The 19772-nt window shown below is 39.4% G+C and overlaps 1 protein-coding gene across 1 annotated transcript; it reads right to left on the bottom strand.

The window, feature by feature from the left end:
* Positions 1-1292: 1292 nt before the first annotated feature.
* SNRPD1 (small nuclear ribonucleoprotein D1 polypeptide) lies at positions 1293-19671 on the bottom strand. Its single transcript, XM_049901950.1, has 4 exons — positions 19514-19671; positions 9054-9130; positions 3239-3430; positions 1293-1471 (listed from the first exon to the last, which is right to left on the bottom strand). Exons 1-4 carry the CDS (start codon positions 19525-19527, stop codon positions 1395-1397), a joined length of 360 nt encoding a protein of 119 aa, XP_049757907.1. The 5' UTR covers positions 19528-19671; the 3' UTR covers positions 1293-1394.
* Positions 19672-19772: the final 101 nt, after the last annotated feature.

Genomic DNA, 19772 nt, shown 5'->3' with positions numbered 1-19772 from the left:
TTAATTTGCAAAATATATGGAGGAAAGTTACATAATAGTAACATACTATCATGTGGATTTAACTTTACTGTATTTCCTTTTAAAGAATAATCACCATGGATTTCATACAATGACACGCTTGTTTTTTGATCTCAGGATTTTTAACAAAATTATCTAACCATTGCTAGATAATTTGTGATAAAATCACTAATCGCTATGAGACAGCTTCAATAATTTATGAATATAAGAAACATGTCAACTGTGGAATAATCAAGAAGCACCTGAATTATCTTGATGAAACAAGGTTTTTTTAAATATATATATTCAAATGTTTACAGTAACTTCTTTAAAACAAGTACACAAACATGCACACAATGCTCTTGCTATCTCTCAATTTAAGTAACCCTTTTACAGAGCCCAGGCCTTATTTTTTAGGTAATTAATCTTCACAGAAAATTTCCTTCTCATTAAAAAAAAAAAAAAAAAAGCACAAAAAACCCCGCAATACATAATCAAATGAAAACATAGATTTAGTTCCCCCACATCTTCAACATTAACTTTTTTTCTTAGCACAGAAACAAATGGTCGTGAGTCTGACAAGGAATTGCATACACTAAAAAGGTATTTTTCTTTAAGCCTGACCAATTAAAACGTTAAAAAAGAAAAAGATCCTTATTAACAATTGGAAATAATCTAGTTTGCTGTAAAATAAAGTATCTGTCCTTTTGTTCTTAAAAGATTCAAGTACTTGATAAGGAGCCAATGACAAGTCCATTCCGTATTAACAGACGGTTTTGGCACTAACAACTGATAAACAAGGGAATATTATCTGCAGTTTCAACCAAGGAGAGCTCAAAACTATATTCTATTGGGGATCTATGAAACAACAAACAAAAATTGTTAACAATGAAAACAAAATCACTGACCCCTGATTTAGAAAATGACTATCACCTTTTATCAAGCACCCAAGTCTCCTTGGAATAAAACTTAGAAAAAGAACAATCAATTTTCGAAGCCATTCCACAAGCCTTTAATTTCTGAAATACCAAAAAGAAGTTACTACTTTACTCTGGGTAGGTCCTACTGAATGGAGTCAGAATGAAACAAGAAAATACTGGATGTAAAGTAAAAAAGTATATATTCTCGACACATTTATCATAAAATAAAAATTTTAGTTCAAACTTCAAAACATGATCATCTAAGAATGGAATTATCCTGGGACTGTCTAGGAGTAACGCTTAGCTCTTACTGTGTTAACATAATGAACGTACATGAAACTACTAAAACTTTGATACAGACAATAGACAACTCTGTCTCACATTTATGTTTATTAAAAACTGACATAAACAAACAAAACCTGTACAAAAAAATATACCAAATCACGCATCAATTTGAAACAGTAATCTTGAAAGGCATTATCGCCTAGGGCCCCCTCTTCCTCTGCCACGGCCACGTCCTCTTCCTCTACCTCGGCCTCTTCCTCTTCCTGCAACTAAGGGAAAAGAAAAAGCAAGTTCAACTCTCTTCTGTACTGATGTTATCTGGCCACCACAAACAGCATTTAGACACATACAGTTTTTCTTCTCATTATAGTTCTTAATGAGCAGCTGTAATTCTTTATGATTTTGTTTCAGCTACATGTATGAGTGGGTCATGATGAAAAATTTATTTCTTAGTGGGTAGAGGGCAAAAATGTCTCAAAGTCATTGCGGTAAGTGAATGTCTATAAAACATGCAGCCCATCTCAATAACACTCGCTGCCAAGGCAGGTGACCAGAATCTTTTAGTGAGAAAAGCAGCTCCAAAAAGACATCCAGGTACTACTGGAAGTTTGGGTCTCCTTAGTAAGGAGGCCAACTCACTTCTGAATCGCCCTACAGAAAGACCCACCTGCTAAGGAATCTAGCCTCCCTCCCCAGGACTTTCCTTTTTATTAGGTTTCATGTTAACTAATCACGAATGGCCAAAGCTCTCAAGATACTTAAGTAAAACCCTCAAAGTAAAAGATCAAATAAAGAGATTAAATAAAAAGAGAAACCAGAGACAATAGACAAAGCATGGAATAAAACTTCAAAAATAAAAAATATAGTTAATATTCTACCACTGATAAGAAAATATATCCATAAACAAGAAAAGGATTCTATAAAAAGTAATCAGAGAGCAAGGAAATTTAAATATTAAGTGCAGGCAGTTCCCGGGTTACAAATGAGATCCATTCCTAGATGTGTCTTTAAGTTGAATCTGTATGTAAGTCATACGGTTCTTATTTAGCCTTACTTTAATGCAAGAAAAGGCTCAAAGCCTTTTCAGTGATTTAAAAATTGCAAGAACAGCAAGTGAAGGTAGTTATGGTGAAGAATTTGTTGCAAGTAGGGGTTGTCAGAGCCCTGGTGGCGCAGTGGTTAAAAGCTCAGCTACTAACTACTAAGCAGTCTGAATTCACCAGCTGCTCCTCGGAAACCGTATGGGGCAGTTCTACAACGTCCTATAGGGTAGCTATGAGTCGGAATCTGACGGCATTCGGCTTGTTCGGTTTTAGGGTTGGTTCAATTGTTTTAAAGTAAGGGCAAACTTACACAAAAGGGAAGCTGTCTGAAAGTTTTAACCCAGGATTGCCTGTATGTGCTAGATTGGAAGATAAAGACAAGGAAAGTTCTCCGAAAACAACAAAAGAGAAAAGAGAAGACAGAGAATAAATCTAGACATCCAGTTATTAAGAATTCCAGAAAGAAAAAAACAGAGCTAACAAAGGAGAAAAAAAAAATTATCAAAGATATGCAAGTAAGTTTCTAGAACTGTCCCATAGGGTTTCCAAGGAGCAGCTGGTGGATTCAAACTGCTGACTTTCTGGTTGACAGCCGCGTTCTTAACCACTGTGCCACTAGCACTCCTCTTAACTCCAAAGAGCAACAATATCCACAATGAAAGGTTCCACAAAGTACCCAGAAAAATGAGGGGGAGATGCTATACCAAGTCATTAAGAAATTTCAGAACATCAGGAATGAAAGGCCAATCTCCAAATCTTCCAAAGTAGGGGTGGGAGGGGGGGACCAGGCCATACGCGAAGATATAGGAAGTAAGAATGGCTTCAGCCTTTCTAATAGCAACACCAGGAACTGTAATACTGACGTGCAGCCACGCCAAATACAGGAAATTTTAAACTACAAAAATTGTTATTGTTTATAAATGTCTATATTTTGAACACTAAATAATGGTATGAGAGTACCATTCACAAAAACTGGTAATTCTTCAAACTTACCAGCTTCTCTTTTCTTAGATTTCACCTTAGGTTCAACATCCACAAGCAGTGTATCCAGAGGCAAGCTGTCTGGCAGAATAAAATATCGAATGTTATTGCCTCGAATACTCAGTGTTTCCAGCTGTACAGGTTCTCTGTTCTTCAGGGTCATTTTCACAGCTTTAAGATGTGTGTTCATGCTGACATCCACACCTAAAGGGAAAAAAAAAAAGGCAATTATTAGCATGATAAGAAAGGCAACCAACTAAGCTATCAAGCCGGGGTAAATACCATATTGTCAAAGAGTAGTCTGTTCTGCTACAATACAAGTTTGTATGACACAATTTAGCACACATGCAATTGGTAAGTGGGGAAATAAGGTCAGTATAAATCAGAACTCTTTCCTTCACAAGAGACCTTTTTTGCATAATTAAGCATGCTTAAAGAAGTGAGTGCAGCAAGCCACCTGAGGAACCCTGACTGGTACATGTGCCTTATGCCCACTGTGCCCATGCACCCTTCTCCTGTCTCAGGCTGGTAAGTACTTGCTGCACAGCTCTCCTAGATCTTTCTGCACTAGAACACTGCCTCTACAACTTCCTCACATCTCATTCCACCAAACTATCCTCACCTTTGTTTTTAAAGTTCTATATTTACTGTAGAGTTTTTCCTCATTTACTAGGAATTTAACATGTCACTTTAACTGTACTTTTTTTTTAAGTTACTGTTTTTATTAGTACTCTGATTAAAAAGTTGCAGAGGCTCTGAGTGATCTGCCCCAAACTATCCATAAAGCCATTATTTTAGTAAGAGATTTGCAGGATACAAAGCAAGGTTTTAAAAAATGAACATAGCAGGAACACCTGATTATCGGAGCCTTTACCAGATGATATCTGAACATAGGGAATAACTAAAACCCAAACCAAACCCACCGTTGTTGATTCCGACTAACAGCAACCCTATAGGCCAGAGTAAAGCTGCCCCACCCACAGGGTTTCCAAGGCTGTAATCTTTATGGAAGCAGACTGCCATATGTTTCTCCCTTGGAGCTGCTGGTGGGTTCGAACTGCTAACTTTTCAGTTAGCAGCCAAGCACAAAACAACTGCAACACCAGGGCTCCTATGGTATCACTAAGGACCTGGATAATTTCTTTCCTTAGAAAATTAAGGCCAGGAAACATGAATTCTCTCAAATTTCCCAACATCTACCTCAAATTTTTCAGTATTACTAATGCTTTCTTCCTAACTTGCAGTGAGAGGAAGAAGAGGTCTACTTCATTCCCAAGATTATGTAATATGCTTTTGATATCATTCCATCTCCTTGGTGACCTTGATCTATCAGCTAGGAAGAATGCTTTCTGTGTTCCAGGAACTGCATGCTAAAACATTTAAATTTAATCCTCAACATTCATATGGCAGATAATATGGTTAACCCCACTGTGAGGACTAAAATATGTATTCATATTTGTATATATATTCATATAGGATACATGATAAGCTTGCAACAGATTTTCCGTGGGGAGGGAATTAGGTGTTCAGTTGACGAGCGTGAAAAAGAGAATAAAATCATATATACCTTTTTAACACTATTAAAAAATTTAAATCATGTCAATGTGTAACTTATACAAAAAATTAAACACCCAGCTATTAAGTGCTGGGAGTCCCTGGGTGGCATCAACAGTTAAATGCTCAGCTACTCACCAAAAGGCATCTCAGACAAAGGCCTGACAATCTGCTTCCAGAAAGCCATAGCCTTGAAAACCCTAAGGAGCACAGCTCAACTGGTTTGACTTCAGTAAGTGCTGAAGCTGGGCTTCTGAACCCCAACAATCTGGCTCCAGGAGAGACTTTAGCTACTACTGTTTTACACAGCCTCCTTCTAACTGTACCGTTTTTGCCTTCCACAATTTCTTTCCTCTCTGCTAAAAAATGTACTCTAATCGTCCTATCTTCATTTGGCACAAGTTGCCTTTTCTCTTTCCCTTGGCCACGAAGTTTCAAGAAAAATAGGCCCATCATCATCATCTTCATTCCTCTCCTCAATCTTGTAATCTGGGTTTCTTGCAATCTTACTGGACTTATAAAAAATTAATAGCTTCTATGTCAAAATATTATTTATATGATGCACACTGCATTACAACACAACATGGAAAGGCTATTTAAAAACAGCTGCTTTTTGGCTAAAACATTCTTGGAAAATCTCTATCATAATAATCGATCCATATAATTAAAATATTTGAATGCTTACTAATCAAAGATTTTTTCCTTAAGAAAATCTCTGTAAATTAAAAACTAACAAGTACCCACTAATTCAGGTTGCATAAAAGTTTTCACGTATCTGTTTTTCCTTTAAGTAAGGTACCGATAAGCAACATCATGATAAATGAAGAAAAGACTGAAGTTGTCAAGGACTTCATTTTACCTGGACTCACAATCAATGCCCATGGAAGGAGCAGTCAAGAAATAAAACAACACATTACACAGATTTGCCCAGGTCCCTTCTGATAACATGTCTAAAGTATGTGACACGTTATCAGAAGGGATCAGTCCCTGGAGAAGGAGGACATCATGCTTAGTAAAGGGTCAGCAGAAAAGAGGAAGACCCTCAGTGAGATGGACTGATACAGTGCCTGCAATGCAGAACCAGGCAGTGTTTCATTCTGTTGTACACAGGGCCCCTACGAGTCGGAACTAACTTGACAGTAACTAACAGCAACAAGGTACTTGCTTTGATAAAATTCAAGTATACTTTGCTTTGCACTCTTGTTGAAATTTCTGACTATTGTCTATTTTCCTCCCACAACCATATCTTGCAGCATTCATTCATTACTTTCAAATTTCCAGGCTGATTTGAAAAAAAAAGACACAAGCCACCCAAAAAAACACAATTCCTTTTTCTTCCTGTTTCATTTATTTCTTTTTTTGAGCTACCATTCCCTTTTCTTTCTGTCTTCCTCATATTTTTTATGTCTAGTCTCATTCCCTTTTTCTTTTCCACCACTTCTCCTTTATCTTCTTCCTTCTTTACTCCACACCCCTCTTTCTTCATCCCTGTGTTCTTATGGAGTAAATGAAGACTGTTATTTGCTGTCATTCTCTAGGCCTCAAGTTAGAGGACATGCCAAAACACTGTCATTTCCTAGCTAAGAACAACACTGTGGACACTGAATTCTCCAAAGTTAACTAACCTTGCCTACTGTGAAGACAAGAAGGCATTTTTATTTTTTTTCACTACAAGGTAGCCTTCAATCTCAACTAGTCTTAATGGTACAAGAAATGGAAGGTCTTACAGGAAATTTATCCTGACAGAAACATTTCTCTGCAGGTGAGGATAGATATGGAGGGAAGTTCCTGGTACTCTAGAAGCCACTTCATCCTTGGATGCTACCTCTCCCCCTCGTTGATTCACCAAGTCCATTCAATTCAACCTTCTAAACAGCAACTGAATCTGTCAAATCCTCTTTATTCTTTAATTCTTTATAAGTTTCCTAGCTAGACTCTTGTCTCTTCTCTACATGTCCAACTTCCACACATCACCACTTGTCTTTTTAAAATGCTAATCTCATGCCAACTGGTTATGCAAATCCTTCAATAGGATAATATCTCAGTTCTACAGTGTGGCATTCAAGGCCCTTCACAAGCTGGTCTCCTCCACCTCAGTTCCTACTGCTCCCCCATAGCTAATCCCAATATTTACTTCACTGCAAGTAAAATGATATTCTCTGCACTCGCCAAGTCTGTTATGGTTCATGCCTATACACATGCTGTTATTCTGTTTCAAAAGCCCATTCTTTCCTTTCGAAGATTAGTTTCCCCTGGCTCCCATCACACACTTCTTCAACATCACCTACCGATTCCAGCTTTCCTCAGTGCCACCCCATACTAAAAGTTTGTAACATCTACCTCTGTCCAGTGCCTACCAATATCTGACACACAATAAAAACTCAAGGTTTGCAGAATGAGTTAACCATTTCCCCTTGGATTAGCTAGAAGAATGAGATACTGATCTCAACTGGAGAAAACTTTACGGAAAGTAAAGGATTTTGCTGAAATCAATTAGGATCTTAGCAAAGAGGAAAGCAGCAGTACACAGTAATCAGTATGTCCTTTCCACAAATTATGGTTATAACTGGTTCCTCCACAACATCTAACACTGTACTCCGGACAGAGCAGACTAAGTCGCTCTTTACTGAATTCCAGCAGGACAAAAATTACACTTCCTGAGATATGGTCACAGACCACGTCAAGACATTATGCTATACTGAATTCCTTTCAAAGCGACTAGTGTTGCAAAGTTCTAGCATATCCACAAATACCAGTTAAATTATTTCAGAGGGTGGGAACATAAGTTAAAACAGTATTTTCTTTGATTTAGCTCATCAATTCTTTTGAAATTTTTCAATTTCTTGGAACACCTACCATGAGCAAAGAATTTCAGTGAGCCTTGAATATAAAACTAAATATACAACATCATTAAAACAAAGCATCAGACACATTAAGAAAAAAGATGGAAAGAAAATACTGCAAAATGTTAAGCTAACAGTTTGATTATCTTGGTGCAGGAAAATTATGATCATCTTCCTACTGCCCTGGAGCCCTGGTGGCACACTGGTTAAGAGTTTGACTGCTAACCAAGAGGTCGGCTGTTGAAATCCACCAGCTGCTCCTTGGAAACCCTACGGGGCAGTTCTACTCTGTCCTATAGGGTTGCTATGAGTTGGAACCAACTAGGCAGCAGTAGGCTTTTTTTTTTCCCTACTCCCGTATTTGCCACTTATTTTCCCTAAGATAGTCTGACATAGAACCCTCCCCACCCCACTTTCTCAAGGACTTTACATTCTAATAAACCTACTGCCTTGGTGACATTCCGACTCATAGCGACCCTAAAGGCCGGAGTAGAACTGCCCCATAGGGTTCCCAAAGCTGGAAATCTTTATAGAAGCAGACTCCCACTTCTTTCTCCCACAGAGCAGCTGGTGGGTTCAAACCACCGACCTTTCAGTTACCAGCCAAGTGCTTAATCACTGCACCACCAGGGCTCCTTTTTTGCTCTAAAAGGGGCCACAAAATTCTAACAACAGTAAAATGTATTTCAGAAAAACATTCCAGGCAAAGGCATAAAAGCAGGACTACAGGGGTCACACACAGGATAAGGTGGGAAATTCAATTTGGTTATAGTGCAAGCAATTCTTAAGGTGAGGCTTAAGTAGGAACGTCAATGAAATAATTCAGACAAAAAGGATGACAATCTGCAGGAACACAATTGATGCAATTGATAGATGTAACAGAACTTCAAATTCTTAAAAGAATCCAGACTTACTGAAGCTAATGAGGCTGGAGTCAAGACTACAAAGATCCCGAGACTACCGCACTTAGTTGCTCTGGAAACCCTGAATCGAAATTACCCCTGAAGTCACCTTTAAACTAAGTAACAGTTTAGCTCAAAAAGTAAAGATTGTTACCCTTGAGTACTGTGTTCTTTTAAAAATCATCTGTATAAGACCAACCAGACAAGAGCTATTTTAAAGCACAGATGAAGTTGGGGGACAGGGAGTCTAAGTGAATGAGAGTGAAACAACTAGGACAGAAATAATGAGAATGCTAACACAATGTGAAGAATGTAACCAATGTCACTGATCATTATGTCTAGAAACTGCTGAATGGGAGCAGATTTTACTGAATAAATTTTCATCAAAATAAAAGGAAATATTAATACCAAAAATGAAAAAAAGGACGACGATCTATACTACAATAATGTTCATTAGGCAACCATGAAAGAATTCTCATTTGCAAGTGGAAAAGATGAGGGTGAAAAAATTGTTTATAAAAGATATACCTGTGATTGTTCCATGGACCTGTGTTCCGTTCTTCAATTCAATGGTTACAGTTTCGTGACTCAATTTCATCAAAAACCTATAAAGACGATAGGAACAAAACCATAAACTGTCACTCTTAACATTTTAAAATAATTTTTATTGCGTTGAAAAGGGTGAAATTTCTGGAACGTGAATATCTGCACTAATTCCTATGAATAATTTTCCTAACAATTTCAGCTTCTCCTGAATTATATCCTCAACAGTTCTAAAGAGGCACAATAGTAACAACAAAATGTCATTTGGAGGCTTCCAATTCTTTAAGCCATTACATAGCTCAGCCTAAATCCAGACATACAAGATCCTAGACCCACTAGAAACCACATAAAAGAAATCAAGAGATTATAATTGGCAGTAAAAAACATGCATGCTTACTGTATGAGTACAGAGTAAAATAACCTCACTTCCTGATCCCTTACCTTTTCACATGCATTCATAAGCACAGATGTAAGATTTGTTTTTACATAAACTGGGCCATGCTTTAATAACTTCTATAACCTATAGCTTTCCTTTAACGGCTAATGTTAAAATATTTCCACTTCAATAAATAAAGAACATTCTAAGAGCTGGATGTTGTTAGTTACCATCGAGTCAGTATTTCACTATATGAAAATACCATAATTTATTAACCTGGTTGATGGACAGTAGATTTCTTCCAATTTTTTGCCATGACGAATCTATTTATGCAATCCCTCACCCTGGCTAGTTGTTATTAACTTTCTAAATTTTTGTCAGTTTGATAGGGAAAAAAAGGCAATTTGTTTTTCCCTAACTACTTAAGAATTCAAGCCAGATTCTGAAGAGGACATGGAACAAGGGATGTCACTGCTGATGTCAGATGGATCCTGGCTGAAAGCAGAGAATACCAGAAAGATGTTTACCTGTGTTTTACTGACGATGCAAAGGCATTCAACTGTGTGAATTGTAACAAACTATGGATGACATTACCAAGAACGGGGATTCCAGAACACTTAACCGTGCTCATGTGGAACCCGTACATAGACCAAGAAGCAGTTATTCCAACAGAACGAGGGGTTTAAAATCAAGAAAGTTGTATGTGAGGGTTGTATCCCTTCACCATACCTATTAGATCTGTATGCTGAGGAAACAATCCGAGAAGCCGGGCTACATGAAGAAGAAGGCAGAATTAGGATTGGAGAAAGACTCAGTAACAACCTACAATGTGAAGATAACAAATAAATCTGTCTTGGAAGACATACAGCCAGCATGCTCCTGAGAAGCAAGGATAGTGAGACTGCGTCTCACACATACTTTGGACATGTTTTCAGGAGGGACCGGTCCCTGGAAAAGGACATTGTGCTTCATAAAGTAGAGGGTCAGCAAAAATGAAGATGACCCGCAATGAGATGGACTGACACAGTGGCTGCAACAACGGGCTCAAGCATAACGATTATAAGGATGGCGCAGGATCGGGCAGTGTTTTGTTCTGTTGTACAAAGGGTCGCTATGACTCGGAACCGACTCGATGGCATCTAATGGCAACTACTTATGAGACTGAATATCAGTTTATGAATATAATTATTTCTTCACTTTATGCACACGTTCAATTAGGTTGAGTTTTTATTTTTGTTTTGTCATATCTTTAATCATGCAGTTTTCCCCCATTCATGTTATTAAATCTGTCAATCCTTCTGGGGTGTACAATCTGCTTAGGAAGATGTTCCCTAACTGAAGTTTGTAAAAACAGCCTCTTTCCCTGAACAATACGTACAGAAATTGTTGAATGATAACTTAATCTGCTATGTAAACCTTCACAAAAATTCACCTTTTTTTTCTGTATAGTGAGGATTCAGAATCTGCCTTTATTATTTTCCCCAACTGGATAGCAGTTAAACTCATAAAAAACCAAACCTGCTGCCATCGAGTCGATTCCGACTCATAGCAACTCCACAGGACAGAGCAGAACTTCCCCATACAGTTTCCAAGGAGCACCTGGCAGATTTGAACTGCCAACCTTTTGGCTAGCAGCCATAGTAATTAACCACTACCCCACCAGGGTTCCCGGATACCAGTTACCTCAATAATATTTACTGAATAATCCATCTGTTCCCCACTTCATCTAGTTTTCTCCTCTGCCCAAACTTTTTATTATAAAACACTGCAGAGGAAGAAAACTTGAAAGATTCGGAAATTATTAAAATGCTGCCATTTTACACATAGTTACACTTTTAACATACCATGTGAAAGTAGAGTTACAGGCACTATGATACTTCAGCATGCATTTTCTAATTAAGGGCATTCTCTCACATAACCATAACATCATAACCACATCTAAAAAAAAGAATGCTCACCTACAATATCATCTAATATGCAGGCCATATTCAAAACTCCTAGTCTTGAAGGAGAAGTCCCTGGGTGGTTCCACCCACCCACAGGCACCTTGGAAAAAAGGCCTGATGGTCTGCTTCTGGACGGTCACAGCCATAAAAACCCAGTGAAGCACAGCCTTACTCTGAAACACGTGGGACTGCCATGAATTGGAATCGACCCAGCAGCAAGTGGTTTAGTCTTTGGTATGTACTCTGTACACTTGATCATGCCGTCTTTAAGACTAAATGGTACAGGCAGGATGACTTGTATTTCTCCCCCGCTCGACTTGAGAATGAGGATTATGAGCTCTTTGTATCTTCCACATTCTAATTCTGGACTGCAACAGGCACTGAATAACACTGGCCGAAACACTTCAACGATTAATGTGAATCTACCCTTAAAGTACTTTTTTTTTTTTGAACAGGAGGGGAAATTACTTGGTCTGGGTTATATCAAGTCATAAGCTTTAAAATCTACTTATGTCCTCGCATAAACATTCATGTGTTCCATTCCTTTTAGTATCTGATGTCAAGGAAAGTTTCTCTCAGTGAATTGGTAGTATTTTTTTCACCAGACAAGAATTACTTAATTTAACTCTAAATTTAATTATCAATAATAACTATATTATCCTAGAATTTTGTTTTTTATCTTTTATTTAATTACCCCATTGAGTAGTAACTTTTAATATACAACAAACCCAAATCTGTTGCCGAGGAGTAAACTCCAACTCAGAACGACACTACAGGACAAGAAGAACTGCCACATAGGGTTTCCAAGGAGCAGCTGGTGTATTTGAACTGCTGACCTTTTCGGTTAGCAGACGAACTCTTAACCACTGTGCCACCAGGGCTCCAGTGCTGCTGTAAGGCTCTTCAAATCTTTTTTGGAAGCAGGCAGGGTTAAACTAAAAATAAAAATACCTTAGTTATCACGCAATCTGCCATAAGGAAGTAAAGGAAAACCATGAAGTAAAAGCAAAAAAGGTCTCTAAAAAGTAAAAACACATCCCAGCAAGTCCAAAGATTTCTTTTTTGATAAATAATACTTACCATTATCTATTATGTGGTAGTCCCAATGCCTGATAATGAAGATTAAAATTGAGTAAGGCCCTCGAGGAGCACAAAGTCTAGTAGGAAGGGGAGACATATGAGATACTTAAAAATAACCATAGATTGTAGGATGCAAATGGAAATTCGCACAGGTTATTACCAGGAACCTAACGCGGCATGAGGAGGAGGGAGTCAGATCTTGGTGGGCTTCTAGTAAGAAGTCTGAAAAGTTGGTCCAAACCAAAAACCAAACCCAGTGCCATTGAGTCAATTCCAACTCATAGTGACCCCACAGGACAGAGTAGAACTGCCCCATATAGTTTCCAAGGAGCACCTGGCGGATCTGAACTGCCGACTCCTTGGTTAGCAGCCATAGCACTTAACCACTACGCCACCTGGGTTTCCAAAAAGTTGGTAATACATAGTAAACAAGCTGTTGTTGAGTCGATTCTGACTCACGGTGATACCATGTGTGTCAGAGTAGAACTGTGCTACATAGAATTTCAATGGCTGATTTTTCAGAAGTAGATCACCAAGCCTCAGTACCTCTGGGTGGACCTGAATCTCCAACATTTAAGTTAGCAGCTGAGCATCAGCCATTTGCACCACCTAGGGACTCCAAATACAAAGAAAGAAAAAACAGAACAATAAAGACATAGTGGTAAGTAACAGCACCATGTGCAAGGTAATTGAGGGTACTAAAAAAAATAAAAAATCCAACCAACAATTGCCATGAGTGACTCTGACTCAAGGCAGCCCCATGTGTGTCAGAGTCAAACTGTACTCTACAGGGTTTTCAGTGGCTGTTTTTTTTTTTCCAGATGTAGACTGCCAAGCCTTTCTTCCAAGGTGCCTCTGGGTAGGCACAAACCTCCAGCTTTTCAGTCACCAGCCAAGCAGGGTAACCACCCAAAGACAACTGTGGGTACATGTGATGGAACACTAAGTTGAAGAAAATGATTGGGGAAGAGTTAAGCAAGTTCGTTTCATGGAGAGCCCCAAGCATTCTTTAAGAATTCCTCTAGAAGAGTCACACTTTAAAGAGAACCTGGGGCAGATATACAGACAGATTTTAGAAAGGCAAAAGTGCAATCTCAAGTAAGACAAATTAGGTGGCTAGAGCAGCATCCAGGTTAAAGCTACAGTGATCAAGATGTCAAGAATGACAAATAGATCAATGGAAGAGAATAGAGAGCCCAGGACAGAACCACATGTCATCTCATTTTCTACACAGGTGCCACAGCAGTCCAATGCAGAGAGGAATAACTGGAAATCTATATGGAAAAAATGAACCAGGAAAAAAAGAACATTTACAAAAACCAGTTCAAGATAGATCACAGACTTATATGTCAACATCATAAAAAGCTTTTAGAGGAAAATACAGGAGAATAACTTCATGATTTGAGGATATGTAAAAGTTTAGAGCCCTGGTGGCACAGTGGCTAAGAGGTCAGCTGCTAATCAAAAGGTCAGCAGTTCGAATCCACCAGCCTCTCCCTGCAACTCTACCTGTTCTGGGGCAGTTCTATCTGTACTACAGAGTCTATGAGTTGGAATCAACCAGGTGGCAACTGGTTTGGGTTTTAAAGGTTTCTTTGAAAGTTCATAGAGAACTCCCCCAAAAATACCCATTGCCATCGAGTTGATTCCAACTCATAGAAGTGCCCCGTAAGGTTTCCAAGGCTGTAATTTTCACAGAAGCAGACTGCCACATCTCACTCCTACAGAGCCAGATGGTAGGTCAGAACCACTGACTCTTGGTTAGTAGCAGAGTGCTTAACCACAGAGCCACCAGGGCTCCTTACATAGAGAACAATAACCATAAAATAAAAAGCTAATAATTAAGACTTCTTCAAAATAAAGAAATGAATAAGCGAACTGTGAGAAAATACATCTGACAAAGGACTGTTATCTAGGATATACAAAGAATCCCTACTAAATGATAAAAAGAAACAGCACGATAAAAATAACCAAAAGATTATTAACACATACTTACAAAAGAAGATACAGATGGCCAATAAACGGGTAAAAAAGTGCTCAACATCATTATTCATCAGAAAAATGCAACTGAAAATGGCAAAAATTAAAAAGACTGACAACAAATGCTGCTATATTGAATTGCGTCCCCCCACATTATGTGTTGTCAATCCTAACCTTTATGCCTGTGGTTATAACTGCATTTGGGAATGGGTTGTCTTTGTTACACAAATGAACAGGATTAGGCTAGGGTGTATCTTGAGTCAATCTCTTTTGAGATACAAAACAGATTAAACAATCAAGTGAGAAGCAAAGATGAAGGAAGAGAGACTCCAAGCCTCATGAAGACTGCCCAGGAGCAGGAGCTCAGAGACAAAGACCTTCCCCCAGAGCTAAGAGAGAAAGCCTTCCTGAATTTGGAATTCTAGCCCCCTAAAAGGTGAGAAAATACATGTTCGTTAAATCCACCCATTTATTTCTGTTATAGCAGCACTAGAACTAAGACAGCTGGTAAGGAATGTGGAGGAACTAGAGCTCTACACTAGCAATAGGAGTGTAAAATGGTACAACCACTTCAGAAAATGATCTAGCAGTTTCCTGTAAAACCAGCACATACCTATGAATACGGGTATATCCAGTAGTGCAGGATCCAGCAACTCCACTCATAAGTATTTCCCCAAAAGAAATGAAAGCTATAATCCACAAAAAGACTTGTACAACAATGTTCATTGTTTTAAACATACAACGGATGACTACTCAGCAATAAAAAGGAATTATCAATACACATCACAACATGAATTAATCTCAAAAACATTACACCGAGTAAATGAAGCTTTACAGAGTACACGTGATTCCAAGTGTACAATTTCTAGTGCAGGCAAAACTAAACCATGGTGCAAGAAATTGGTTGCCTCGGGAGAGAGAGGGCCAGACATTTGACTGAGAAGGGGTTTACGGGTACTTTCTAAAGTTTTGGTAATGTTGTGTCTCTTGACAGAGGTTGGGATACACAGCTGTGCAAAAATTTCATATTTGGGAAACATACATGGCATTTCATTTGTTGTTGTTACGTGCTGTCGAATCGGTTCCGATTCTTAGTGACCCTACGCACAACAGAACGAAACACTGCCCAGTCCTGTGCCATCCTTAAAATCGTTGTTATACTTGAGCTCATTGTTGCAGTCACTGTGTCAAACCACCTCATCGAGGGTCTTCGTCTTTTCTGCTGACCCTGTATTCTGCCAAGCGTGATGTCCTTCTCCAGAGACTGATCCCTCCTGACAACATGTCCAAAGTATGTAAGATGCAGTCTCACCATCCTTGCTTCTAAGGAGCATTCTGGTTGTACTTCTTCTAAGACAGATTTGTTCGTCCTTTTGGCAGTCCATGATACATTCAATATTCTTCGCCAACACCACAATGCAAAAGTGTCAATTCTTCGGTCTTTCTTACTCACTGCCCAGTTTTCACATGCACATGATGCAACTGAAAATACCATGTCTTGGGTCACGCACACCTTAGTCTTCAAGGCGACATCTTCGCTCTTCAACACTTTAAAGAATTCTTTTGCAGATTTACCCAATGCAATGCGTCTTTTGATTTCCTGACTGCTGCTTCCATGGCTGTTGACTGTGGACCCAAGTAAAATGAAATCTTTGACAACTTCGATCTTCTGTTTATCATGATGTTGCTCATTGGTCCAGTTGTGAGGATTTTTGTTTTATGTTGAGGTGCAATCCATACTGAAGGCTGTGGTCTTTGATCTTCATTAAAAACCCAGCCCAGTGCCATCGAGTCAATTCTGACTCATAAGTGCTTAAAGTCCTTTTCACTTTCAGCAAGCAAGGTTGTGTCATCTGCATAACACAGCTGTTAATGAGTCTTCCTCCAGTCCTGATGCCCCGTTCTTCTTCATAAAGTACAGCTTCTCGTGTTATTTCCTCAGCATACAGGTTGAATAGGTATGGTGAAAGGACACAACCCTGACACACACCTTTCCTGACTTTAAACCAATCAGTATCCCCTTGTTCTGTCTGAACAACTGCCTCTTGATCTATGTAAAGGTTCCTCATGAGCACAATTAGCATTCCAGAATTCCCATCCTTCACAATGTGGTGTCTATAATTTGTTATGATCCACACAGTCGAATGCCTTTGCACAGTCAATAAAACACAGGTAAACATCCTTCTGGTATCTCTGCTTTCAGCCAGGATCCATCTGACATCAGCAATAATATCCCTGGTTCCACGTCCTCTTCTGAATGTCTGGCAGTTCCCTGTCGACATAGTGTTGCACCGTTTTTGAATGATCTTCTGTAAAATATTGCTTGCATGTGATACTGATGATATTGTTATGTAATTTCCACATTCAGTTAGGTCACCTTTCTTGGGAATAGGCATAAATATGGATCTCTTCCAGTTAGCTGGCCAGGAAGCTGTCTTCCATGTTTCTTGGCATAGACGAGCGAGCACCTCCAGCACTGCATCCATTTCTTGAAACATCTCAACTGATATTCCGTCAATTCCTGGAGCCTTGTTTTTCGCCAATGCCTTCAGAGCAGCCTGGACTTCTTCCTTCAGTACCATCAGTTCCTGATCATACGCTGCCTCTTGAAATGGTTGAACGTCGACTAATTCTTTTTGGTATAACTCTGTATATTCCTTCCATCTTCTTTTGATGCCTCCTGCGTCGTTTAATATTCTTCCCATAGAATCCTTCACTATTGCAACTCGAGGTTTGAATTTTTACCTCAGTTCTTTCAGCTTGAGAAACACCAAGCGTGTTCTTCCCTTTTGGTTTTCTATCTCCAGCTCTTCGCACATGTCATTATAATACTTTGTCTTCTCGAGTCACGCTTTGAAATCTTCTGTTCAGTTCTTTTGCTTCATCAATTCTTCCTTTTACTTTAGCTGCTCAATGTTCGTAAGTTTCAGAGGGTTCTCTGACATCCATCTTGGTCTTTTCTTTCTTTCCTGTCATTGTATGAAATATATACCTCAGAAGGAGGAAAAAAAAGAGAGTCTATGGGGAGAAAAAAAGAGCCTGCACTTCAGTTGTGGTGATTGGAATGAAAGAGAAGGTATTGTGGAGAGGGCAAATAGAGAGTTATTCCTTTCTATCAGAGCCCAGGAGTCAAATAAATTCAAATTATTTTCTGATGAAAATTTCACTACCTGAAATCTTTCTACTTACTATTCATAATTTAGAATCAAGGAGATCCAGATAACATGGTTTCCTTCAGTATCCAAACTCACACTATCTGAACTCAAAAACCAAACAGAATTGGACAGTAGAGATACTTCTGTGAAGAATAATTGGCAAAATCTAGTGATTTCTCAAACGTAAGGATTATCAGGGAGAGGAAGAAGTCAGGGACAAGACTCCCAGGTTTTTGGTTAGAGTGACTGTAAGGATATGAACGATAGTGTCACCGACTTAGGCACAGGATTAAAGCCAAATGAAAACACAAGCTAGTCAGTGAAACATCATTTCCTCCAGGCAAAACACATTTTCCAGCAAGAAATTTTGTTTCTATATTCTACCGAAGTCACAGAATGGGTTTCAGTACATTAACATCATCCGCTACTGTTGAGTTGATTTTGATTCATAGTGACCCTATAGGACACCGTAAAACTGCCCCACAGGGTTTCTAAGGCTATAAATCTGTACAGAAACAGACTGCCACATCTTTCTCCAACAGAGCGGCTGGTGGGTTTGAACCACTGACCTTCTGGTTTCACTACAGCCATTAAAAATTACAAGAAAATTCTGTCGCAACACGAAATGCCTTTAAACAGGACAAACTGAATCCAAAGAATATTACATAAAACCTAACTGTAAATAGATATAGACTGGAAGGTATTCAGAAATTGCAAAAATATTCTTTAAATTTGAGCCGTTTTTCTCCAAAGCTACATTCCATATAAATATGGACTACAAATTAACCATGCATGCGATCTACAGAAACACTGAGAATTTTATATTATTTCATGCATAGCAGAAAGTATCTACTTGTCTGTCTTTACCACTCCAACAAGGTGGAGATGTTTTTTTTTTTTTTTTAATGGTTCTATTACCAGCGCACAGAATAACAGGTGAACAATAGTAAGAATTTCGTTGACATTAACAATCCTTGACTCAACAGAACAACAACAAAAAAACTAACTAAATATAACCGCTCACTTAGTAGAAGCCTCTACCCCTTTGTTTCGAGATCAGTTAAAAGGAAAAATAGCCAAACCATATGTATTTACAGGTAGTATGGAATGAAGTACTCAAACCGGTAAACAAGTCTTCAGTAGGCACAGCTAACGGACAAAGTATAAAGTCAAAGAAGAGAAAAAATGGAAGTAAAACTTATTATCTGTGTAATTAGCCACAAATACGAATATTGGGAGATTTTCCTAAAAGTCTACCTTATAGAAAATGTAGGTTGAACAATATCTTAAGCTATATCAAAAAAGCTACACATATATATATTTAAAATATTTTAGAAGTACACTTCAATATTTCCAGATAAAGCCATGCTGCTTCTAAGTACTCATTTAAACCGACGATAACAATTTGATCACGAAAAACGCATTCATTTAAAGAACTTCTCACGGAAGGCATACAATTTTTCTCGATGGCTCCCGCCTCCTTAGGGCACATGGACCTACTCATAGTAGCCTGTTCTCAGGAGTTGAGACGGGCCAGAAAAGTAACCTAGACTAGAGCACGAGTTCCCCCTCGAAAAGAAAATCGGTATCGGTAACTAGGCGAAAGAGCTCGTAAACCCGGGAAAGCACCGTGAAAGACTTTAAGACATTAAGTGGGAAGAAACGTCCCCGCCTTTGCGTCCACCTTTTGGAAGAGCAGATCGATCCCTCGCGACCCAGTCTGAAGCCCGGCCCGCAGCACCGCCCGCGCGGCCAAGACCCGGACGGGAGCGGCTGGCGCCGGAGGCCGTTACCAGGCCGCGCGCGCGCACGCGGCTTTCGCGCCTCCTGCAGCTGGGGAAGCCAGTCTCCCAACTCCGGCCCAAACCCTCCCTTCACAACCCGCACGCCGCTTCGTAGCCTTCTCACCTCACGAGCTTCATCCTAGCGGCGCCGTCACTCTTTCGGCCCGATAGCGCACAAGACCAGAGAACAGAGTCCCGACCGAACGGGGGTATGAATGGCCGGAAACTCCTACTCCCGGGGCTCCGGACGTAAAGAGCGCGCGGAGCCCTGCGAACGCACGGCGGAAACGTAGAGGTTGAGCTGATCCGGCTCTCTTCCGGCCGTGAGGAGCACGACTGCACCCCCTGGTGCCTGGAGGTGTGCCTTGCGACTGCTGAGGGCG

Source organism: Elephas maximus, chromosome 11, assembly GCF_024166365.1.
Source record: "Elephas maximus indicus isolate mEleMax1 chromosome 11, mEleMax1 primary haplotype, whole genome shotgun sequence".
NCBI classification, from domain to species: Eukaryota; Metazoa; Chordata; class Mammalia; order Proboscidea; family Elephantidae; genus Elephas; species Elephas maximus.
Note: the sequence above shows the minus strand (reverse complement) of the source record. Positions and strands in the feature narration are given on the sequence as shown.